This window comes from Hylobates moloch, unplaced genomic scaffold (assembly GCF_009828535.3).
Source record: "Hylobates moloch isolate HMO894 unplaced genomic scaffold, HMol_V3 SCAFFOLD_2, whole genome shotgun sequence".
Lineage (NCBI taxonomy): Eukaryota > Metazoa > Chordata > Mammalia > Primates > Hylobatidae > Hylobates > Hylobates moloch.
In genome coordinates this window covers 126,199,964-126,224,162 of record NW_026652277.1, presented here as the reverse complement: position 1 = coordinate 126,224,162, position 24,199 = coordinate 126,199,964, and the positions used below count along the sequence as shown (strand labels likewise).

The window sequence follows — 24,199 nt, the reverse complement described above, 5'->3', positions numbered from 1 at the left end:
CTCTACCATAGGGTTACACTCAGTAGTTTTCTGTAAAATAACAGTATAATAATAAATGCATGGCTTATCACTATTATAAATCAATGTACTGTGACAAGATTATATGTTGCAATAACATGTAAAAGTGATCTCTACCTGATACAGACATGTAAAGTGGAAAACATAAGACCATTAACACAAAATAAATGCTAAGTAAAAATTACTTTAAAATCTAAGTACCCAGTAGCTCACACCTGTAATCCCAGCACTTTGGGAGGCTGAGGTGGGTGGATCACCTGAGGTCAGGAGTTTGAGACCAGCCTAGCCAATATGGCGAAACTCCAATTCTACTAAAAATACAAAAAACTAGCTGGGTGTGGTGGCGGGGGCCTGTAATCCCAGCTACTCGGCAGGCTGAGGCAGAATCATTTGAACCCGGAAAGCAGGAAGTTGCAGTGAGCCAAGATCATGCCATTGCACTGCAGCTTGGGCAACAAGCGCAAAACTCCACCTCAAAAAAAAAAAAAAAAAAGTAAGTACATCAAATATTTAATATGTAAAAGTTATTATTTTTAAAATTAAAAACTTCTGAAACACAATAATTACCCTATCTGACAGTCCTGATCTTTGCTGGTTGACAAATATTCTAGACATAGGAAAATTCTTTCATTTTGCATTGACATTGGTCAAATCTCTAAATAAGAGTGCATCCTAAATCAATTTCAAGTTGGGTATAAGTACATATTGCTTCATATAAGCTCATTTCCGTTATTCACATGTATGTGACTTCTCTCACTCAATATTATGTTTGTGAGATTCATCTATATTGATGTATGTAGAAGTAGTTTGTTTATTTTTGTCACTGTATTGTATTGCATAAAAATACCACAATTTATTATCATTTTACTGGTGATGGGTGCATTTGTCTGCTAGGGCTGCCATAACAAAATACCACAGACTGGATGGCTTAAATATATATATATATATATATATATATATATATATATATATATATGTTGCTTTATATATATATGTTGCTTAATATATATGTTGTTTAATATATATATTAAATATATACATATATATATATTTTTTTTTTCTCTCTCTCACAGTTCTGGAGGCTAGAGGCCAAGATCAAGGTGCTGCCAGGATCGATTTTTGGTGAGGGCTCTCTTTCTGGCTTGCAGATGGCCGCCTTCACTATGTCCTCACATGGCCTTTCTTTCCTCTGTGTGCACGCACTCCTGGGGTCTCTGCCTTTTCTTATGAGAACACCAGTCCTATTGGATTAAGGCCCTATCCTTATGACTTCAGTTAATCTTAGGTACCTCCTTAAAGGCCCTATCTCCAAATATAGTTCCACTGGGGTAAGGGCTTCAACCTGTGAATTTTGGGGGACACAATTCAGTCCACAACAATGAGCATCTGTGTAGTCCACATTTTGGGGATACTGTGAATAGTGCTACTATGAACATTCTAGTACATTCCTTTTGGTAAACTCATATATACATATCTGTTGGGCATATGGCTAGAATTGCTGCTTATGGGGTATACCTATGTTCAGTGTAGGAGATGTTGCCAGTTTTCCAATTGGTTGTAGCAATTTATACTCCCACCAGCAATACAAAAAAAGTTCCATTTTCTCCACGTCCTTGCCAATATTGGCATTTTCCATCTCTTCCATTTTAGTGATTATGGTGGATAAATTATAAATGACTTCAATATAAGTTGTCTCAAGTTTATTTTTTAACAAGGATGGGGCATAAAAACACAAATATAATTTAATTAACAAAAGACTTAATCCATAGTGTAGTGACTCATGCCTATAGTCTCAGCTACTAGGGAGGCTGAGGCAAGAGGATCACTTGAGCCCAGGAGTTTGAGGCCAGCCTGGGCAACATAGTGACACTTTAAAAAAGTGTCACTATGTTTTAAAGTGTTAAACATAACTCTTTAAAAAAGTTAAATTAAAGAACTAATTAATTAAAAATTAAAAATAAACAAAAGAGTTAATCTAGAAACATTTTCTCAATTGTCATGATACACATAAAATTTTAAAACCCGTGCTTCAAGATATCTTCACTTTTTAAAGTAGGAAAATTTAAGAACACAACTTTATTGTAAAAACTTTAGCAGCAGCAGCAGCAGCAGTGACTCTATGACTCTAGGGCCCTCTTGTTAGTTCTGTAGTGAAACCATTTAAAAAGATAGTAACATTAGCTTACACTAAAAATCTCTATTCAGAAATATATCCATGCTTGTGAGGCTCTAAAGAAGGACCAGGATTATCTCATTTTTAAAAATCTGGTATTTGGGACATAAGACCTAAGGTCAGCAACAAGCCTATATGAAAAACAAATGTACAAAAAAATACGCAAGGATCTAGATTATATAAAAATACAAACAGTGATTAAAATTAAACTCAAACTGTAAACATAATTGAAAAATATTCCAGCCTAACCAGTAAAATTTGAGGAAGTAGAGACATCTGGTAGTCAACAGTAGTTGTATGGAAAGACCACAGCATGAAGACGGCACTAAATTTAACATGATTTTTTTTTTCAGTGTAAATAAGGAGCTAAATTTAGAGTTTTCTTTTGGGGCTACAAGAATATAATGTCACATAGCATAGAAGAAAATATCCCGTTCAGCTTTGTATAATTCCATTTTAACCACAAAGAAGAGTATCTTGAGTAATAGTGACCTGGGTAGCACAAAAATGATCAGGTGGAAATAAATAAATAAAGTTCAGATGCTATAAATCATCTCCCCTTTCTTCTCCTAAGGAGAGACAGACACTGAGTAAGGATAAAGAATTTAAGTGACTTCCTTTCATTCCTGTGAAACAGCTCCATTCTGAGTAATTGCCCCATCAGTGGGATGCTACTATAAAGTAGGCCTTTGTGCAGATAATGTAAACAAGAAAGTCTACCCACAGATAATCAAAAGTTGATCACAGTAAAGAAACTGAAGTCATTTCTGATGAAGAAGCAGAGTCACTCTTTTCAAGCATTTTTTTGTTTTTTGTTTTTTGAGGGGAGGGGGTTGGGAGGTAGGGTTGAGGAGCAAAGCTCAACAGAAGATGGGCTCTTTTTTCTTTTGTTGTGCATGCCCTGATAAAACCCATCCATTTCATTGCTTCTGTCACCTTTTGTTAAACTCAGAAACTGCAGCGGAGGGGCAGGTTTCTATTTTCTATTGAGTAGTACCACTGTGTCTTTAAGTCAGAAAAACCCTGGAATCGACCACTGTTCAGTTGCCAGGAAATTTGGCATCAACTCCTACAGGAATCCTGTGAGTACAGTACCCTGGATGAAAAGCCTGAGTGCTTTGGGAGTATGAGAATCATGATTTATTTTTCCATATTAAATTAGTGAACAGAGAGGAAAGTAATCAAGTCATTTCCATTTTGAGAAAATTTCTACAGCTAAAATCAGGCATTCAACATAAAACTTAGACTCAAAGAAACAGAACATGTCAAAAAAGACCTTATTATTGCTGGATCATTTGAAATTCTCAACAAAAATTCCAAAACACTTAGGGGTTTCTGGAAGAGGGTCACGCATGAATTTAAATGGAAATTAATTTCTTCAAGAACCTCCTACTTCATTAGGATTGACTCAAGGGAACAGAATGCTACCCACACTTTGCTTCTTTATCCCTTTTCAAAAATCAACAGCTTGTTAAGGTATCAACAAGTAGAATAGGGTTGGCTTTCCTTAGTCCCTCTCTCTCCATGTTCTCTATTCCAGAGAGCCAAAGTTGATTCGACGCAGAAATTTCCCCTTCCTCTTAGAGTTCTTTGCCAAACTTCCCTGGCAGTGAGCCTTCTCACTCTACTGATTGCCTGCGCATTCATGCTGTACAGCTCTTTGTCCTCATACCAAACATAATCTGGGGCTGGAGGCAGGTCTAAAATTAAGTTGGTTTATACTCGCCTTAATATAAAACAGACTTGGTTGCATTTCAAATCCTGTAGGTTTGTTTTACATAACGAAATCAGTTGTTAGAATGGATTTTGTCTGAGTATTTATCTTCTCAATCACTCAAAGGCTTAACTGACTGTTCAGAGATCCATTTCAGTCTCTAAATTTCCCACCCTTCTCAATCACCTGGAGAGTAACTTACCTGGTTCCATTAATCTTGACCTGTACATTATGCAGAAAGTGGTATCTAGCACCTTTAGCTCTCAAATTCCGGACCTTCACCTCCTCTTCTCAGCCACAAACTCCCATATAACATTTCTATCAAATCTATATATTGTATTTTTCCTCAAATAAATCAGTGCCATAACATCTAGAATTGCAACTTGGTAGATATAAAAATACTTCTTTTTAAAATGGAATTTCAGGAAGGCTATAATGACTGAAGATTTAAAAAAAAAAAAAAAAAGAGGGAGAAGAAGTTGGAGAGTAAAAAGCTCTAACTCCTCTTCAGGAGAAAAAGATGGTCACATCCACTTGGGAAAGAGAGGCCAGAGGCCAGGGAATTTTTTTTTTTTTTTTTTTTCTGACAGAGTCTCATTCTGTCACCCAGGCTGGAGTGCAGTGGCATGATCTCAGTTCACTGTAACCTCTGCCTCGCAGGTTCAGGCAATTCCCCTGCCTCAGCCTCCTGAGTAGCTGAGATTACAGGCATGCACCACCATACCTGGCTAATTTTTGTATTTTTAGTAGAGATGGGGTTTCACCATGTTGGCCAAGCTATCTTGAACTCCTGACCTCAAGTGATCCACCAGTCTCAGCCTCCCACAGTGCTGGGATTACAGGCATGAGTCACCGCACCCGGCTGAGGCCAGGGAGTTTTAATAGCTAAAAATGAACATAGCAAATAACTAAAGACCTAGGGTTTTTGCCAGATCAGCTTTTCTTATGCAGCAGAGTGATCTTCAGTTATAACTGTGATCTATTTGGAGATGAAATAATGCAATGAAAATTCTAAGGAAATCTAAAAACCCTCTTCTGTATTTTTATGTGTATAAGAATACATATTATCTACTAATATACACATTATATATATACACAATTATTATTTACACTCTACTAGATGACTGTGGCCATACAATTGAATATTTTGTCAATGTGTTTAGCTGGATATAGTGGGCCAGCTCTATTCAGGTTCTCCTGCTGGAAAACAAACATTATTCAATAAAGGAATAGGAGATAAAAGGCATACTAAACTGACTGGTAGAACCTGATACTGAAGTCTATATTAGATGGACTTCTTTTGTTGCTGTACCACTTTATAGGTGCTGTTTCAAATAGTGAAATTAATTTCTAATTCAGTAGTTTTTGAGTTAATGCAAGATTAATTAATAAAGATTTAGAAGGACATCTAAATTATATCAAATGTACAATTTTGTGATATGGGGGTGGTTGGTTGGTTTGTTTGTTTGTTTGTTTGTTTGTTTGTTTTTTGAGACAAGGTCTCACTCTGTCAACCAGGCTGGAGTGCAGTGGCACAATCATGGCTCACAGCATCCTCGACCTCCTGGGTTCAAGCAATTCTCCCACCTCAGCCTCTCAAGTAGCTGGGACCACAGACACACAACACCAAGCCCAGTTAGTTTTTTTTAACCTTTGTAGACATGAGGTCTCTACATGTTGCCCAGGTTGGTCTCAAATTCCTGGGCTCAAGCAATCCACCCATCTCAGCCTCTCAAAGTGCTGGAATTATAGGCATGAACCACTGCACCCAGCCTTTTATGATTTTTTTTTTTCCCTTTTTTTGAGACAGAGTCTCGCTCTGTTGCCCAGGCTAGAGTGCAGTGACACAATCTCGGCTCACAGGAAGCTCCACCTCCCAGGTTCACATCATTCTCCTGCCTCAGCCTCCCGAGTAGCTGGGATTACAGGCGCCTGCCACCATGCCCGGCTAATTTTTCTGTACTTTTAGTAGAGACAGAATTTCACCATGTTAGCCAGGATGGTCTTGATCTCCTGCCCTTGTGATCCGCCCACCTTGGCCTCCCAAAGTGCTGGGATTACAGGTGTGAGCCACTGTGCACTGCCAGACTTCCGTGATTTTCAATAGACATAAAAAAATTTTTTTAAACAGTCTACTTGGGCTGGGCACAGTGACTCATGCCTGTAATCCCAGCAATTTGGGAGGCTGAGGCAGGTGGATTGCTTGAGGCCAAGAATTTGAGACCAGCCTGGGCAACACAGTAAAAACCAATCTCGGCCAAAATAAATACAAAAATTAGCCAGGCATGGTGGCACGTGCCTGTAGTCCCAGATACTCAGTAGGCTGAGGTGGGAAAATGGCTTCAGTCTAGGAGAAGGAGGCTGAAGTGAGCTGAGATGGCACCACTGCACTCCAGCCTGGGCTACTACTGAGCCAGACCTGGTCTCAAAAACAAACAAACAAACAAACAAACAAACAAGAAACAGCCTACTGGATCATGTCCTATAAAATACAAAACAAAAAGTTGTTGTTTTGTTGTTGTTTATAATATACAGCTATAAGTGTACAACAGGGCTTTACTCATTCATAAAATATCAACAGGAGTTCTTATGACAAAGATACTACTGTGCATCTACTTTTGAGAACCAACTATATTTCCCCACCACAGAGCCCTTTCCCCTCCCAGGTGTTCTTTGAGCACAGATTCATTACCATTACTGATCAGCTACTTATCAAAAACATATAGCAACACACAATGCTTTGATTTGAATCTGAGACATTTCGGTTTGAATACTTTGCATTTCTCATAGAAATAAATAGTTCTTCACTAAGAAAGTAACAAAAATACAACGAAAAAAATTATTGAAAAAATTAAAATGTTATTAAAAAGTCAGATTTAGCCCCAGCCACATGAGAGGGGCTGAGACAGGAGGACTTCTGTTGTTGTTGTTGTTGTTGTTGTTGTTGTTGTTGTTGTCATTGTTGAGACGGAGTCTCGCTCTGTCGCCCAGGCTGGAGTGCAGTGGCGCGATCTCAGCTCACTGCAAGCTCCACCTCCCGGGTTCACGCAATTCTCCTGCCTCATCCTCCCAAGCAGCTGGGACTACAGGCGCCCACCACTATGACTGGCTAATTTTTTTTTTTTTTTTGTATTTTTAGTAGAGATGGGGTTTCACCATGTTAGCCAGGATGGTCTCGATCTCCTGACCTCATGATCCTCCTGCCTTGACCTCCCAAAGTGCTGGGATTACAGGTGTGAGCCACCGCGCCTGGCCAGGACTTCTTGAGCCCAGGAGTTTGAGACTAGCCTTGGCAACAGAGTGAGACCTTGTCTCAAAAAATCAAAAAACAGAAAACACTTAATGTAAAAGAAAGCAGTAAAGGAAGAATAGACGAGTGGAAATGAACAGGAAACATAAAGAAAACAAAAAGTAAAAAGCAAATGTAAATTTAATTCCATCTATAATAACATAATTTGCAAATGTATTAAACAATTCAATCAAAAAGCAGAGATTGTCATACTGGATAAAAAAAGACCCAAGTATATGCTGTCTATAGGAGACAGGTTTTAGAGTCAGAGATACAAATAGGTTCCTGATGTTTTTCTATTCTCTATTTCATTCATTTCTACTAATCTGTATTATCTACGTCTCCTTTAAACTAAGGGTTCCCTATCCATCTCTCTCTCTTTTTCTTATTTATTTATCGAAGAAGCAATTGATTTATGTCATTTAAAATTGCATCTTGATAAAGCTATAAAAAATTTTTTTTAAATAAGTATAATACCCTATCACACCTAACAAAGTTAACAATAATCCTCAATGTCATGAAACATCCTGTAGTATTTGCATTTTTTATTGTGCTGTAGCTTTTTTTGTTTGTTTTGTCTTTGTTTTCATTCTTACAGTTTGTGTGTTTCAGGATCCACATAAGGCCCATGTACTATAATTGGTTGATATATTTCTACATCTCCTTTAAACTAAAGGTTCCCTATCCATCTCTCTCTCTTTTTCTTATTTATTTGTTGAAGAAGCAATTGATTTATGTCATTTAAAAAATCTACAGTCTACATTTTGTTGGATGTATTCCTGTGATGTTATTGAACATACTCCATTGCCCCTATATTTCCTGTAAATGGATAAAATTCAGGTTTCATTTTGTAGCAATTATTATAGAATTTGTGATCATTAACTAGATCCATTAAATTATGAATGTTTTACAAAATGGTGATATTCTAATTCTATTCTAATTCTCTCAACATTTTTTCAATTGCTACCTAGAAAACTTTTATAAAGAGAAGCTTCCCCTCCCTCATCAACTATTTTGTTATACTATGGATCAGTTATTTTAAAACAGGCAGGAAAAAATACTTGATTATTTCCTTTTATTTACCAATTTTTCAGAATAATGGTCTAGACACTTCCACTTCTGGCTATGATGGGAATAACAGGGCCCAGAGTTACCTATCTGCCTTAAACAACTAGAAACAATCTAAAATATATGAAACAATGGTTTGCAGACACTGGATAACAAAAAGCACAGTACAGCGATCCCCAGGGAAGGGAAACAAATCAGTTTAGCCTCAACTTACTGCCTGGTGAGTTTCCAGACTTCAGGAATAGGGACACAAACACAGCTCAGCATTTGGGAGGTTGAGAAAATGGAATTCAGCATTTGGGGAGGCTAGGGCAGCTAGAATTTGCAAGGTATAATACTGGAAAAAAAGATATAGAAACAGAAGTCCAGTGATCTGCAGAGGGCTTCCCTGAGTCTTTAGCTGAGTACTAAACTGTGTATGCATAAGAAGCAACTACTTCAAATGGGCAGGTTGGAGGGGACCCACTGGAATCACAAAGCATTACCCCTGGAGCTCATAAATGGCCAGGAATAGTTCATGTTCCCTCTGGTCAGAGGAAAGTCCTACTAAAGCATAGGGTATCAGGTGGAATTCTCAGAAGGGTATTGCTTCAGGAATAATTAGCCCTAGAATAAAGGCACTCTGGTTCTACTTTACAAAGCCTAGCCTCAAGAGGATAAAATTGTTTCCAAGTAACTTAACGGTGTCCCAGAACAAAGTCTTAAAATACTAAAAGGAATACAAAAAACTCTAGTACCCAACAATATAAAATTCACAATATCTGAAACCCAATAAAAAAAGCATGAAAAGCAGGAAAATCAACTCATAAAAAGGACAAAAATTGATCAATAGAAACAGACCCAGAAATGACACAGATGATAGTATTAGTAGACAAAGACATTAAAACTGCAATTATAAATATGCTGCATATGCTCAATAAGGTAGAGGAAGGCATGAGTATAAGAACAAACAAAGAAGATATAAAAAAAGAAACCTCCCCGGCATGGTGGTGTGTGTCTGTAGTCCCAACTATTGAGAGGCTAAGGTGAGAGAATGTCTTGAGTCCATGAGTTCAAGACCAGCCTGGGCAACATAGCAAGACCTTGCCTTTTAAAAAAGAAAAGAAAAAAAAAGGGAAAGAAACCCAAGTTTAGCTTTTAAAAAGGAAAAACACCACCTCTAACATGGACAAATACACTAGATTATAATTAATAGCATATTAGACATTGCAAAAGAAACTACCCAAAATGAAACACAAACACAGGAAGAAAAAAAGAATGAAAAAAGTGAACAGAGCATCAGTGAGCTGTGGGATAATATAAAGAGGCCTAATATAAGTGTAACTGGAGTCCCAGAAATTGAAGAGGAGGGGAAGGGATGGGGAGAAATTGTAAAGAAATAAGAGAAAATTCTCCAAATTAACTGAAAACTATAAACCCACACATCCAAGAAGCACAACCAAATCCAGGCAAAAGAAACATGCTAAAAACCACACCAATGCATATCATAATAAAACTGTTTGAAACCAAGATAAAAATAAAATTGTAGAAGCAGCCAGTGATAAGACTTATGTCCTTATGTAGAGAAGGACAAAGAATGCCAGTAGATTTTTCATGAGAAACAATGCAAGCCAGAAGAGGAGAAAGCAACATCACTAAAGTACTATAAGAGAAAAAGTGAAGGAAGGAAGAAAGCGAGAGGAAGGAAGGAAGGAAAGGGGGAAGGAAGAAAGGAAGGCCAGCCAGCCTGTCAGCCTAGAATTCTCTAGCCAGCAAAAATCTTTCAAAAATAAAAGCAAAACAAAAACTTTAATATGAGAAAATTCATCACCAGCAGACCACTACTGTAAGAAATGTTAAACAGAGTCCTTTAGGAAAAAGAGAAATTATATCAGGGGGAAATTTCAATCTATATAACAGAATGAAGAGTACAAGAAATAGTAAATACACAGGTAAATTAATAGACTTTTTTCTTAACTCTCTCACCACTCCTATTCAACATAGTGCTGGAAGTTCTGGCCAGGGCAATCAGGCAGGAGAAGGAAATAAAGGGTATTCAATTAGGAAAAGAGGAAGTCAAATTGTCCCTGTTTGCAGATGACATGACTGTATATCTAGAAAACCCCATCGTCTCAGCCCAAAATCTCCTTAAGCTGATTAGCAACTTCAGCAAAGTCTCAGGATACAAAATCAATGTACAAAAATCACAAGCATTCTTGTACACCAATCACAGACAAACAGAGAGCCAAATCATGAGTGAACTCCCATTCACAATTGCTTCAAAGAGAATAAAATACCTAGGAATCCAACTTACAAGGGATATGAAGGACCTCTTCAAGGAGAACTACAAACCACTGCACTATGAAATAAAAGAGGATACAAACAAATGGAAGAATATTCCATGCTCATGGGTTGGAAGAATCAATATCGTGAAAATGGCCATACTGCCCAAGGTAATTTATAGATTCAATGCCATCCCCATCAAGCTACCAATGACTTTCTTCACAGAATTGGAAAAAACTACTGTAAAGTTCATATGGAACCAAAAAAGAGCCCGCATTGCCAAGTCAATCCTAAGTCAAAAGAACAAAGCTGGAGGCATCACACTACCTGACTTCAAACTATACTACAAGGCTACAGTAACCAAAACAGCATGGTACTGATACCACAACAGAGACATAGATCAATGGAACAGAACAGAGCCCTCAGAAATAATGCCACATATCTACAACTATCTGATCTTTGACAAACCTGACAAAAACAAGAAATGGGGAAAGGATTCCCTATTTAATAAATGGTGCTGGGAAAACTGGCTAGCCATATGTAGAAAGCTGAAACTGGATCCCTTCCTTACACCTTACACAAAAATTAATTCAAGATGGATTAAAGACTTACATGTTAGACCTAAAACCATAAAAACCCTAGAAGAAAACCTAGGCAATACCATTCAGGACATAGGCGTGGGCAAGGACTTCATGTCTAAAACACCAAAAGCAATGGCAACAAAAGCCAAAATTGACAAATGGGATCTCATTAAACTAAAGAGCTTCTGCACAGCAAAAGAAACTACCATCAGAGTGAACAGGCAACCTACAGAATGGGAGAAAATTTTTGCAACCTACTCATCTGACAAAGGGCTAATATCCAGAAGCTACAATGAACTCAAACAAATTTACAAGAAAAAAACAAACAACCCCATCAAAAAGTGGGCGAAGGACATGAACAGACACTTCTCAAAAGAAGACATTTATGCAGCCAAAAAACACATGAAAAAATGCTCATCATCACTGGCCATCACAGAAATGCAAATCAAAACCACAATGAGATACCATCTCACACCAGTTAGAATGGCCATCATTAAAAAGTTATAGCAAAGACTTGAAACCAACCCAAATGTCCAACAATGATAGACTGGATTAAGAAAATGTGGCACATATACACCATGGAATACTATGCAGCCATAAAAAATGATGAGTTCATGTCCTTTGTAGGGACATGGATGAAGCTGGAAACCATCATTCTCAGCAAACTATCGCAAGGACAAAAAACCAAACACCGCATGTTCTCACTCATCGGTGGGAATTGAACAATGAGAACTCATGGACACAGGAAGGGGAACATCATACTCTGGGACTGTTGTGGGTTGGGGGGAGGGGGAAGGGACAGCATTAGGAGATATACCTAACGCTAAATGACGAGTTAATGGGTGCAGCAAACCAACACAGCACGTGGATACATATGTAACAAACCTGCACATTGTACACATGTACCCTAAAACCTAAAGTATAATAATAAAAATAAAAACAAAAAAAAAAATAAAAATCTCTTTAAAGGATTATTGACTGTTTAAGCAAAAGTAATGACAATGTATTATGGAGTTTATAACCTAAAAAGATAATAAGTACTGTATATAATAATATTATATAATAAAATACACAATTACATAATAAAATAACAAAAAAGACAATAAAAGCACAAAGCCGAGGATAGTAAAAATGGAAGTATACTATAGGTTTTTATGTTATACATCAAGTGTTATACTCTTACTTGAAGGCAAACTATGATAAGTTAAAGGTGCTTATGCTAAGCCCTAAAGTGACTATTAAAAGAAAAAAATCAAGGAGGTACAGCTAATAAGAGGTAAAAGGGAATCTTAAAAAAATAACTAATATGAAGTCAGAAAAAGAGGGAAATTGGAAAAAAGAACAGATGGGACAATAGAAAACAAACAGCAAACAACATGGATTAACTTTGAAAACATTACGCTAAGTGAAAGAAGCCAGGCACAAAGACCACATCTTATTGTATTAAACTGGTAAGAACAGATACTACACTTGATCTTAACCAAAAGACTGAGAAGTAATATACATCATACATACAGTGGTACATTACTTAACAATGGTGATACGTTTTAAGAGTGTTGTTAGGTGATTTTGTCATCATGCAGACATGATAGAGTATACTGACACAAACCGTGATGGCATAGCCTGCTACACACTTGTGCTGTACAGTATAGCCTAATGCTCCTAGGCTATAAACCTATACAGCATTTTACTGTACTGAATATTGTAAGCAACTGTAATATAATGGCAAGTATTTGTGTATCTAAACATAGAAAAGATACAATAAAAATACAGTATTATAATCTTATGGGACCACCATCATATCTATGCTATGGTCCATCATTGGCTAAAATATTACTATGCAGTGTATGACTATATTACATCTTATGTGATTCCATTTATATGAAATATATAAAATAGGCAAATTCCATAGAGAGAGAAGGTAGATTGGCAGAGGGTAGAGGGGTGAGAGGTATGACTGCTAATGGTTATGGGTTTCTTTCTGGGGTGATAAAAATGTTCTGAAATTAGATAGTGGTGATGGTAGTACAACTCTAAATATACTAACAAACCACTGAGTTATAGACTTTAAAAGGGTGAATTGTATCTCAATAATTTTTTTCTAAAAAGTACAAAAAAAAGTAGCAAGATAGTATATTTAAACCCAGCCATATCAACAATCAGATCAAGTGTAAATGGTTTAAATATCCCCAATTAAAAGAAAAAGATTGTAAGATTGCACAAAAAATAAATACTCAAATACATGTTGCCAACAAGAAACCCATTTTAATATAAAGACACAGATAGGCTGAAAGTAAAAAGATGAGAAAAGATATATCATGCAAACACTAATTTTAAAAAAGCTGAAGTGGCTACATTAATATTAAGCATAGTAGAAGGAATATTACCAGGAATAATGAGGTTCATTTCATAATGATGAAGAGGTCAATTCATCAAGAGAACACATCAATCCTAAACATTTATATACCTAATAATAGAGCTTCAAAATACATGAAGCAAAACCAGACAGAACTGTAAGAGGAAACAGAAAAATCCATAATTATACTTGGAAATTTCAGCACCTCTTTCTCAATACTTAATAGAAAAAGTAGACAAAAAATCAGTAAGAATATAGGAGACTTGAACAACCCTGTCAACCAACTTGACCCAGTGGCATTTAAAGTACACACTACTAACAATAGCAGAATACATAATCAAGTGCATGAGAAACCTGTTCCAAGATGCATCATATTCTGGGCCATAAAGCAAGCCTCAATAAATTCAAAAGGATTCAAATCATACAACATAGATTCTGTAACCATAATTAGTTAAATCTGGGAATCATTAACAGAAAGATGTATAAAAAAATCAACAAACGTTTGGAAAGTAAATAACACACTTTTAATAACCCATGGGCCAAAAAATAAATCACGAGAGAAAACATGACATAATAAAACGTGTGAGATGCAGCTAAAGTAGTAAAGAAAAATTTATAGTTTTAAAATGCTTATATAAGAGCAGAAAGGTTTAAAATCAAGGACTTAACCTTCTACCTTAAAAAACTAGAAAAAGAAGAACAAATTAAATCCAAACTAAGCAGAAGAAAGGAAATAATGAAAGTTCAGAAATTAAGGATATAGAAAACAGAAAGTAATAATAGAGAAAATCAACACAACAAAAGCAGTTTCGTTGGGAAGATCAATAGACTTAAAACTGCAGTAAGCATGATCAGAAAAAAACAGAGAAGGCTATCTTTTTAAAAATCTTTTGATTATGAAAAATATTACACATAAACACATGTGACAAGAATAGTACTATTAAAACCCCAGTGTAATAATCACCCACTCAATACATGGCATGGTCAATCTTGTTTCCTCTATACCTCCCCTCAATTCCCCTACACTGGATTATTTTGAAGCAAATCCTAGACACTGTATTATATCATCTGTAAATATTTTCATTTCTGATTATTTCTTACATAGAAAAACTTAAATGTTCTTCTGTGCCATGACGCTAAGAAGAAGTAAAACATAATCTGTAAACATCAAAAATATCCCAAATATCTTCATCCCTTCCCCAGACTGAGGAATTAGCCAGACAACAGTCAGAACCTCAAGAAAGCAGACAGTTTCTTTGATTGCCAGAGACAGAAATTCTATCTCTTGTTCTCTGAGGAACAGACTTCAGGGCCAGGCGCGGTGGCTCATTCCTGTAATCCCAGCACTTTGGGAGGCTGAGGCAGGCGGACTGCTTGAAACCAGCCTGGCCAACATGGTGAAACCCCAGCTTTACTAAAAATACAAAAATTAGCTGGGCGTGGTGGCATGCGCCTGTAATCCCAGCTACTTGGGAGGCTGAGGCACGAGAATTGTTCGAACCTAGGAGGCGGAGGTTACAGTGAGCTGAGATCGCACTACTGCACTCCAGTCTGCACAAGAGAGTGAGATTCTGTCTCAATAATAATAATAATAAAAGAACAGACTTCAGGAAGGCCTAGTGACTGGTGCTGCTGAAGGATGGGAAACTGACCTTTGATTTACACTGACAATAAACATTCAGTCATGGCTTAGGGTTTGCACCTGGTAATTGTACCCGGCAAGCAGGCAGGCATACAGTCAGAGTCTCCACAGCAATCAAGACTTACCAGGAGGGTATAAACCTACTCACCTAAGAATGACAAAGGTGATCTAATGGGACCCTTATCTTGATCAGGTGCTATCTTTGTCACCTAATGGGCCCTCAAAGGCCATAAAAACTTACAGCTTCAACTGGGAATATGCTCTATTATCTTCTGTTTTGTGCAAGTGTCTCCATGTGAATACATTTCTGCAACCCTGACTGCTAAATAAATTTTATAGTCTTAAACTGTGTGGTATTTTTCCATTGATACCATCACTATTCCATTGTGACACCATGCAAACTAGTGTGAGAAGTAGAAATGATGTGAATATAATGGAGTCTAAAAGACACATGAGAGAATTTAAGGAACTGGAGGAGGAGTATAGCCGGCTCATATTTGGCATAAGACCATAAAAATTTTGTTGTAGAGGATGAGATAAATATTTCAATGGGATGTGCATATTGCCTGCTACAGGACTCTGGGCAGTCTAGCACAACAAATGACAGCCTAAAAGGAAGGGGGCCGGACTTAACCATTTGCAAGTTGCTTGCACTGGTGAATGTTTCAGAGGTTCTTCCGTGGGAACTGAAATGGGAAATGACTGGGCTAGCTGTCTAACTGGTAAGAAAAACTGAGACTGAAACTGCAGATTCCAATGTCTGGGACAGAATTGTAATGGTAATGATGGGTGATGGAGAGAAGGTACCAAGCTGTCCTAGACACTCCACTAAACCAGAAGGTGGCAACCTTAGAGGCAGAAGCTGGGTCTCAGCCAAAGTTTAGGTATGGGAAGATGCAACAATCAAGCTAAGAAATGTTTTTAAGTTTCATTAATCTGATTCTCACAGTTGAGAGCAGAGGAGTGTTTGTAAGTAATATCACAGGCAAGAAACATGAAGTTTTTAATTATAGGGAAGTATGTTTTAACACATACAAGCTTCAGTCTTAGTTTTCACAGACCTTTCTTCTGAAACAGAGCTATAACCTTGAAGCTGTGTGTCTTTTTGTCAGCTAATTGTTATTCTTTTTAAAAATGGTGTTCAAAGTTATATTCTCCAAAATTATTTTCTATTTGGAATAGATATTTCCCAAGTGGAAAACCAAGAGTGCTTGAGACATAAAACTTCCACTAGTAAAAGTATTTAAGAAAAAACTTTTTTTTTTGAAATCTGTTAAAAAGATGGGTAAATACATTATATTAGCCAAGTATAAATATGTGAATATTTGGGCTGTATCTAAAAAGCCATAAATTAGATTTTTCAGGATGATCCAAAATCCCCATATACATGAAATTGAAATGGTCTTGAGACAATTTAAGTTTTAAGCAACTGAACAATATGCTTCAGATGTAGTTTTGTTGAAGTGGTAGATGACTTCAGTGGACAGAAGCCAACTGAAACAAAGGGAGGAAGCCCAGTTCTTTAAGGTCTAATGTCTGCTAAATGCCCCCTGTTGGGAGAGACAAGCCCCTCCATGGGTCTCTGCTTCACATCTTGCTGAGTATGCCAAGAATGCGAGGACCTAACCATTTCTCAAGGTTGTGTGTGTAGTGAGCAACCTTGAAAGATGAGACAATGTCTCCCTCGAGACAAAAAGCAGACTTGCTTATGTCTGGCTATAAAATGGCAGATTCCACAAGCTCAGAGCTCTTTTACTGTAACACAATTCACTGCCTGTTGCAGGAATTATCTAGGCCCTCAGCAAAACACCCTCCCCTCCACTCCATGGGACTAAGGAGCAAAGAGGGAACTGACACAACATGCTAATGCTCATGCTGCTGTCTGTGCCAAGGCTAATAAGATCCTGTGTCTCTAACCCAGGTCTCTGTTGTCTTCTGCCAGCACATACGAAATAATAAAAGGCAAACCTATTTTAAGTTTAGGCTTGTAAGTGGGGTAAAATAAAATCCCAGGACCAATGCCTGCCCCCACCCCTTTTGGTTCAGTTTAAAACTTCTCTTGAGGTTATGGCATCTGTGTGGAGGGCAGAGTGTTTGTATGTGAGTATGGAAAGATATGGTGCTTGAACAGAATCCCCCCTTCAACAGACTTAGTAGAGAAAAGAACCTATAGGACTCAGCCTTGGAATAAAAAAGAGACAGCAAGGGTGAGTCCAAGGTGATGTGAATTCCTCTCCCCAGGAAACCAGTAACGCTTCACAATAGGGACAGCAAAATGGCCTGGAGCAGCATACCATGGATCCTTCAGCAACGGTGCTTCTTGTTTAAAAAGATATACATATATAAAGTAATAATCTCTAGTATTACCAGCCCCCAGAGAGCTAATCTGAAGCAGTTAAATTCTCTGTAAGCATGAGATGGGGTCACCCTTGATCAGTACCAGATGATTCAAAATAGATTACTGTCCAAGCCTCCATCCAGATGCAAATAGAAGCCCAGTGCTTGACTGATCTGTTTGGACTTCAGCATGGGGACCTTATTGAGTGCTATTCACCAAGCAACTAGAAAAGAAACAAACTGGCCGGGCATGGTGGCTCACGCCTGTAATCCCAGCACTTGGAGAGGCCGAGGCGGGTGGATCACCTAAGGTCAGGAGTTCAAGACCAGCTGGGCAAACATGGCAAAACTCCATTTCTACTAAAAATACAAAAATTAGCCAGGTGTGGTGGCGTGTGCCTGTAATTCCAGCTACTCAGGAGGCTGAGGCAGGAGAATTGCTTGAATCTGGGAGGCAGAGGTTGCAGTGAGCCAAGATCACGCCACTGCACTCCAGCCCTCCAGTGACAGAGCAAGACTCCGTGTCCCCCACAAAAAAAAAAAATGAAAAAAAAAAGAAAAGAAAAGAAACAAACTGTGCTCATCTCTGGAGTGATCATGCATTTAGTACAGAATAAAAAACTGGACAAGCATGGGGTGTTTTAATCTACGCAGAAGTTTGGATATTTGCAATCAAGGTCTCTGTTTTGTAGCTTGCTAAATTTAAATTCTCTGAGTTTGCTGTATATGAGGTTGTTACAGGGCCAAAAACATCTGAAACTTACTTACGAAGGTACTCTAGGATTCCTAAATTTAATGTGATATAGACTACATACAAACATGCAATGTCTTATGTGAATTAGTTCTTGTGGGACTCAGGCAATATTATGAACTACAGAAATTGCTCCATGCCAACTTTTTGGGTAGTTTTAGAAATCTGTGGTAATTCTTGATATTATTTGGATTGTATTTTGGATATTTTTAATTGGCTTTGGGAAATTAGACTAATAAAATACTGAGTTGATGAATATTAATACTTCTATTTCATTAAAGATCTTATGTGGGATTCTACTCATATGAAATTCTGAGATAGCGCTTGTTGTTCCCCTAGAAGGAAGCTAAAATTTGGTTTTTTATGTTTTTGTTTGTTTGTTTGTTTGTTTGTTTGTTTTCAGGCAGTTGGGGCCAGATGTCTGGCCAGATGGTAATAAAGAGAAACACATGCTTTAATAGGGCAATATATAGCATAGCACATTAAAGTCTGTTACAGGGTAAAGTTAATAAGTTTTTCTTTTTTTTTTTTTTTAACCAATGGAACAGAACAGAGCCCTCAGAAATAATGCCACATATCTACAACTATCTGATCTTTGACAAACCTGACAAAAACAAGAAATGGGGAAAGGATTCCCTATTTAATAAATGGTGCTGGGAAAACTGGCTAGCCATATGTAGAAAGCTGAAACTGGATCCCTTCCTTACACCTTACACAAAAATTAATTCAAGATGGATTAAAGACTTAAATGTTAGACCTAAAACCATAAAAACCCTAGAAGAAAACCTAGGCAATACCATTCAGGCTATAGGCGTGGACAAGGACTTCATGTCTAAAACACCAAAAGCAATGGCAACAAAAGCCAAAATTGACAAATGGGATCTCATTAAACTAAAGAGCTTCTGCACAGCAAAGGAAACTACCATCAGAGTGAACAGGCAACCTACAGAATGGGAGAAAATTTTTGCAATCTACACATCTGACAAAGGGCTAATACCCAGAATCTACAATGAACTCAAACAAATTTACAAGAAAAAAACAAACAACCCCATCAAAAAGTGGGCAAAGTATATGAACAGACACTTCTCAAAAGAAGACATTTATGCAGCCAACAGACACGTGAAAAAATGCTCATCATCACTGGCCATCAGAGAAATGCAAATCAAAACCACAATGAGATACCATCTCACACCAGTTAGAATGGCCATCATTAAAAAGTTAGGAAACAACAGGTGCTGGAGAGGATGTGGAGAAATAGGAACACTTTTACACTGTTGGTGGGACTGTAAACTAGTTCAACCATTGTGGAAGTCAGTGTGGCGACTCCTCAGGGATCTAGAACTAGAAATACCATTTGACCCAGCCATCCCATTACTGGGTATATACCCACAGGATTATAAATCATGCTGCTATAAAGACACATGCACACATATGTTTATTGCGGCACTATTCACAATAACAAAGACTTGGAACCAACCCAAATGTCCAACGATAGACTGGATTAAGAAAATGTGGCACATATACACCATGGAATACTATGCAGCCACAAAAAATGATGAGTTCATGTCCTTTATAGGGACATGGATGAAGCTGGAAACCATCATTCTCAGCAAACTATCACAAGGACAAAAAACCAAACACCGCATGTTCTCACTCATAGGTGGGAACTGAACAATGAGAACACATGGACAGAGGAAGGGGAACATCACACACCAGGGCCTGTTGTGGGGTGGAGTGGGGGGGATAGCATTAGGAGATATACCTAATGTTAAATGACGAGTTAATGGGTCACCAACATGACACATGTATACATATGTAACAAACCTGCACGTTGTGCACATGTACCCTAAAAGTTAAAGTATAATAATAAAAAAAAAGTTTTTCTACAAGAACAATATAAAAAGAAACCTAATTAAATCAAATGTTAACATAACCTCAGAAAATCTTCATGAAAGAAGTTCTACCCAAGTCCTCATGTGAAACAATACAATACACATCTCTAGCATCCTGTCTTAGTAACTCATATTAGTTTCCCACTTCTGAGATGATTTTAATTGCTAATTCTCCTCAGGGATACTTACATATCTGCCTTCTCCTCTGACTGAGGGGTACCCCCAGGCTTTCTATTCTTGACTATGGTCAAGCCCTTTGGATGTTAAATTCACGAACAAATTTATCTTCCTTGAGGATTAAATGAATTTATAGATAGATGATAGATAGATAGATAGATAGATAGATAGATAGATAGATAGATAGATAGATGATAGATAATAGACATCTATCTATCTATATGTATCTATATAAGTGTATATATATATATATTTTTTGAAACAGCATCTTGCTCTTTCGCCCAGGCTGAAGTACAGTGGTGTGATCACAGCTCACTGCAGCCTCCACCTCCCAGGCTCAAGCGATCCTCCCATCTCAGCCTCCCAAGTAGCTGGGACTACAGGCAGGTGCCACCACACCCTCTATTTTTTAAATTTTTTGTAGAGACAGGGTCTCCCTGTGTTGCCCAGGCTGGTTTTAAACTCCTGGGCTCAAGTGATCCCCCAACCTCGGCCTCCCAAAGTGCTTGGATTATAGGCATGAGCCATTGTGCCTGGCCTTTGAATTTATATACTTCTCAGGAAAGCTGGTCCAGAGTTTCCTGGTGTCCTTTGTAGGTCTGCTTTTCTGGACTCTGGACATTATTAGTGTTGGTTTTCCTCTAGCATATTTTTAAAGATCAAAACTGAACTTCACTGGGTTAGAATGTTATTACTTTTATCAGGAAAAGGAAGGGGTAACACAGGTTAAGTCAGAGACAAAAAATGGCTATGCTCCAAGCAAAAGTAGCCTTTTCATCTCCAGTAACTTCCAAAACCTCGTCGGCACTATGAAACAAATTTCATAATTTAGACTCAGACTACCATCTTTATTTAAGGAACTTCCCATCAGGAAAATATTTTTATTTTTCCACTTGAGGATACACTTTTTGAAAAAAAACAGAGAACAAGAATTACCTCCCTTAAAAAAAGAATAAAGAGAATAATAATTAATTAATGCATTGGTACCATATATCTGGAATATCAAGACACAGTTGGCAAAAAATCAGGGAAAGGCTGTGAATATCAGAAAAATAAAATATCCAGTAAACACCAACATAAAAGAAAGTGGGAAGAAAAAGTCCAAGTTAAAGCAGAAAAATGTGCTATATGAATTTTTTTAAATTATAAAGTACTTTAAAGACAAAGTACTTGAGGATAAATGAAGAATCTCCTATAATAATCATCAGGATCTGAATAATAAACTAAGATAGTCCCCTTGGTACACTGTAAAGTATGCAATTTTAATTATGTGATTTTTCTAGCTAATTTCTGCTTCAAAAACAGTAAAGTACTTCTGCTTACAAGGTGGCAGAGACAAGAACTTTTCTCAACCTCTCAAATGCACGTTGTCATCAAAATTTAAATTACCAGAAACATGCCTTTTAGTTAAATTACAATTAGTCCTTAGACAGATCTATTTACTGAGAATTTGCTATGTGACCAACACTGTTGGCATATACTAAACAAGTTTGCTTTTATAAAGCACTTTTTCCTTTTCAGGTTCTCACAAAGGACATTTTAAAACAAACTATATTTGTTTTTCAGTATTAGCTGCACGTGCTGAATACATCTATTATTATAAATTGCTCCCACTCAGGAGCATCTTAGCTTTTAAAAGACAAAAATATATCCAGTTGTATTTGTGTATATATATTGTATATCAGTTATATATGGAAGTCAATCAACAATGATAAATACAAACAGATTGACAAATAAAACAACAATTTTTGGGGGAATGGAAATGGCACACTTGTCAGATGATATCCACAAATAATTAATTACTTCACACATTAAAGATATTCTCGTAATAGTAGAGTCTCTTATAAAAGGATATTCATTACATCCTAACCATCTGTCATCATTCGACCCCAAAAAACTAATTAGGATTTTGTCCAATCACACATTATAAATGATGCAAATATGGATGGTAAAGACACGGGTTGAAGAAGTTTACATGAGAACATTTGCAATTTAAAAATCATGGGCTTCAGAACCAGCCTTTCACGTTCCAATAATTACACTGCTTATTTTTATCTTCTTTTTCTGATTAACGATTAGATATTAAACTTTAAAAATTAAAAACACTTACAGGTAGTAGAGTTTTCCTGCAGCAGGAAGTTCCCTTTTCCGGTAATCTATCCCAGAATCTAGCTGGACTGTATTACAATATTCCTACAATCCAAACAAATAAAGTGTCTTTTTAAACAAGTAGTGGCTCAGAATTACAATCCTTCCCTTATACTATACATTTTAAAAATTTTTCAAATGTTTGCTCAAAAAATAATATAATAAGATGACAAGAAAACAATAGAACTCATGCAAGATTCATAAAACTAAAGTTGCAATATTAAATATATCAAGCCACTGAAATAACAGTTTAAAAAAATTAAAATTTGCATCATGTTTTCTGAAACATTGCCCAAAAAGTGCTGTCAGCAAATTCCCCAAATAACTTCATTTGGGTTTTTTTTTAATAGCCCAATTTCTAATACCCTGGAGTGAGAAACCAGAGGCTACCAGAAAGAAAAACTCATGGGTCTTAAGCACCACAGGAGGGGAGAGGCAGCATAAGACAGCTGGGACTGGACATGGTGGCTCACGCCTGTAATTCCAGCACTTTGAGAGGCTGAGATGGGCAGATTGTGTTTGTCCAGGAGTTTGAGACCAGCCTGGGCAACATAGCAAAACCCATCTCTACAAAAAATACAAAAATTAGCTGGGCGTGGTGGCACACGCCTGTGGTCTCAGCTACTTGGCCTGCTGAGGTGCGAGGATTGCTTGAGCCTGGGAGGTGGAGGTTGCAATGAGCTATGACTGTGCCACTGCACTCCAGCCTGGGCAACAGAGCAAGACCTTGTCTCACAAACAAAAAAAAAAAAACGAGAGAGAGAGAGAGTTGGGCCAGAACATTAGTGTCCACATTTTAAACCAAATGACCAAACTAGAATGATGTTGTAGGTATGCCCATCCTTCGCTTCTAAATGGCCGCCACTGCCCTTGTCTCCCTTTTAGTTTCCTCTCTGGCCACCAACATTTCAGTGCACTTTCCTGCTGTGGATGCTTCCTTTCAACCCGAGTCACCCTGTGCCACTAATGTCCTTCTCTTCTCCCAAGTGCTCCTTTCTTTCCATTCCCCCAGGGTGCATATGTGCACACAAGCACATACACCACACACATACACACACACACACACACACACATCCCAAATTCTAACTTTGAGGGCAAATGTACTTTTGCAACACCTATCTTCTTGGTCAGCTGGATTTTGGGGGCCATGAGAGGAATATATATGTAGGGGTGTGTGTGTGTGTGTGTGTGTGTGTGTGTGTGTGTGTGTGTGTGTGTATCTCTACATAGATAGAGGCATACTTCATTTTATTGTGTTTCCTTTTATTGTGCTTCTCAAATATTGCATTTTTTACAAAGTGAAGGTTTGTGGCAACCCTGCATGAAGCAAGTCTACTGGCCTCAATTTTCCAACAGCATGTGCTCACTTTGTGTCTCCGTATCACATTTTGGTAATTCTTGCAATATTTCAAACTTTTAAAAATTATATCTGTCATTAATTATATGATCAGTGATCACATATTAATTATGTGATCAGTGATCTTTGATGCTATTATTGTAATTGTTTTAGGGCACCACAAACTGCACCCATAGAAGAGGGTGAACTTAATTTATACATGCTGTTTGTATTCTGACTGCCATACCAACTGGCTGTTTCTCTCTCTCTCTCTCTCTCTCTCTCCTTAGGTGTCCCTATTCTCTGAAACACAAGAATATTGAAATTATGTCGATTAATAGCCCTACAATGACCTCTAAGTGTTCAGGTCAAAGGAAGAGTCACACATCTCTCACTCTCAATCAAAAGCTAGAAATGATTAAGCTCATTGAGGAAGGTATGACAAAAGCCACAAC

At 37.4% G+C, this 24,199-nt stretch overlaps 1 protein-coding gene and 1 pseudogene across 1 annotated transcript in view; both read right to left on the bottom strand.

The window, feature by feature from the left end:
- LOC116470648 (AFG1-like ATPase) overlaps positions 1–24,199 on the bottom strand; it is a 99,348-nt gene that overhangs the window by 54,735 nt on the left and 20,414 nt on the right. The window contains exon 3 of the mRNA XM_032156071.2: positions 22,371–22,453. Coding sequence (XP_032011962.2) covers positions 22,371–22,453 — 83 coding nt within the window. The remainder of the gene's footprint in view (positions 1–22,370; positions 22,454–24,199) is intronic.
- LOC116477942 (U2 spliceosomal RNA) lies at positions 12,482–12,605 on the bottom strand (annotated as a pseudogene).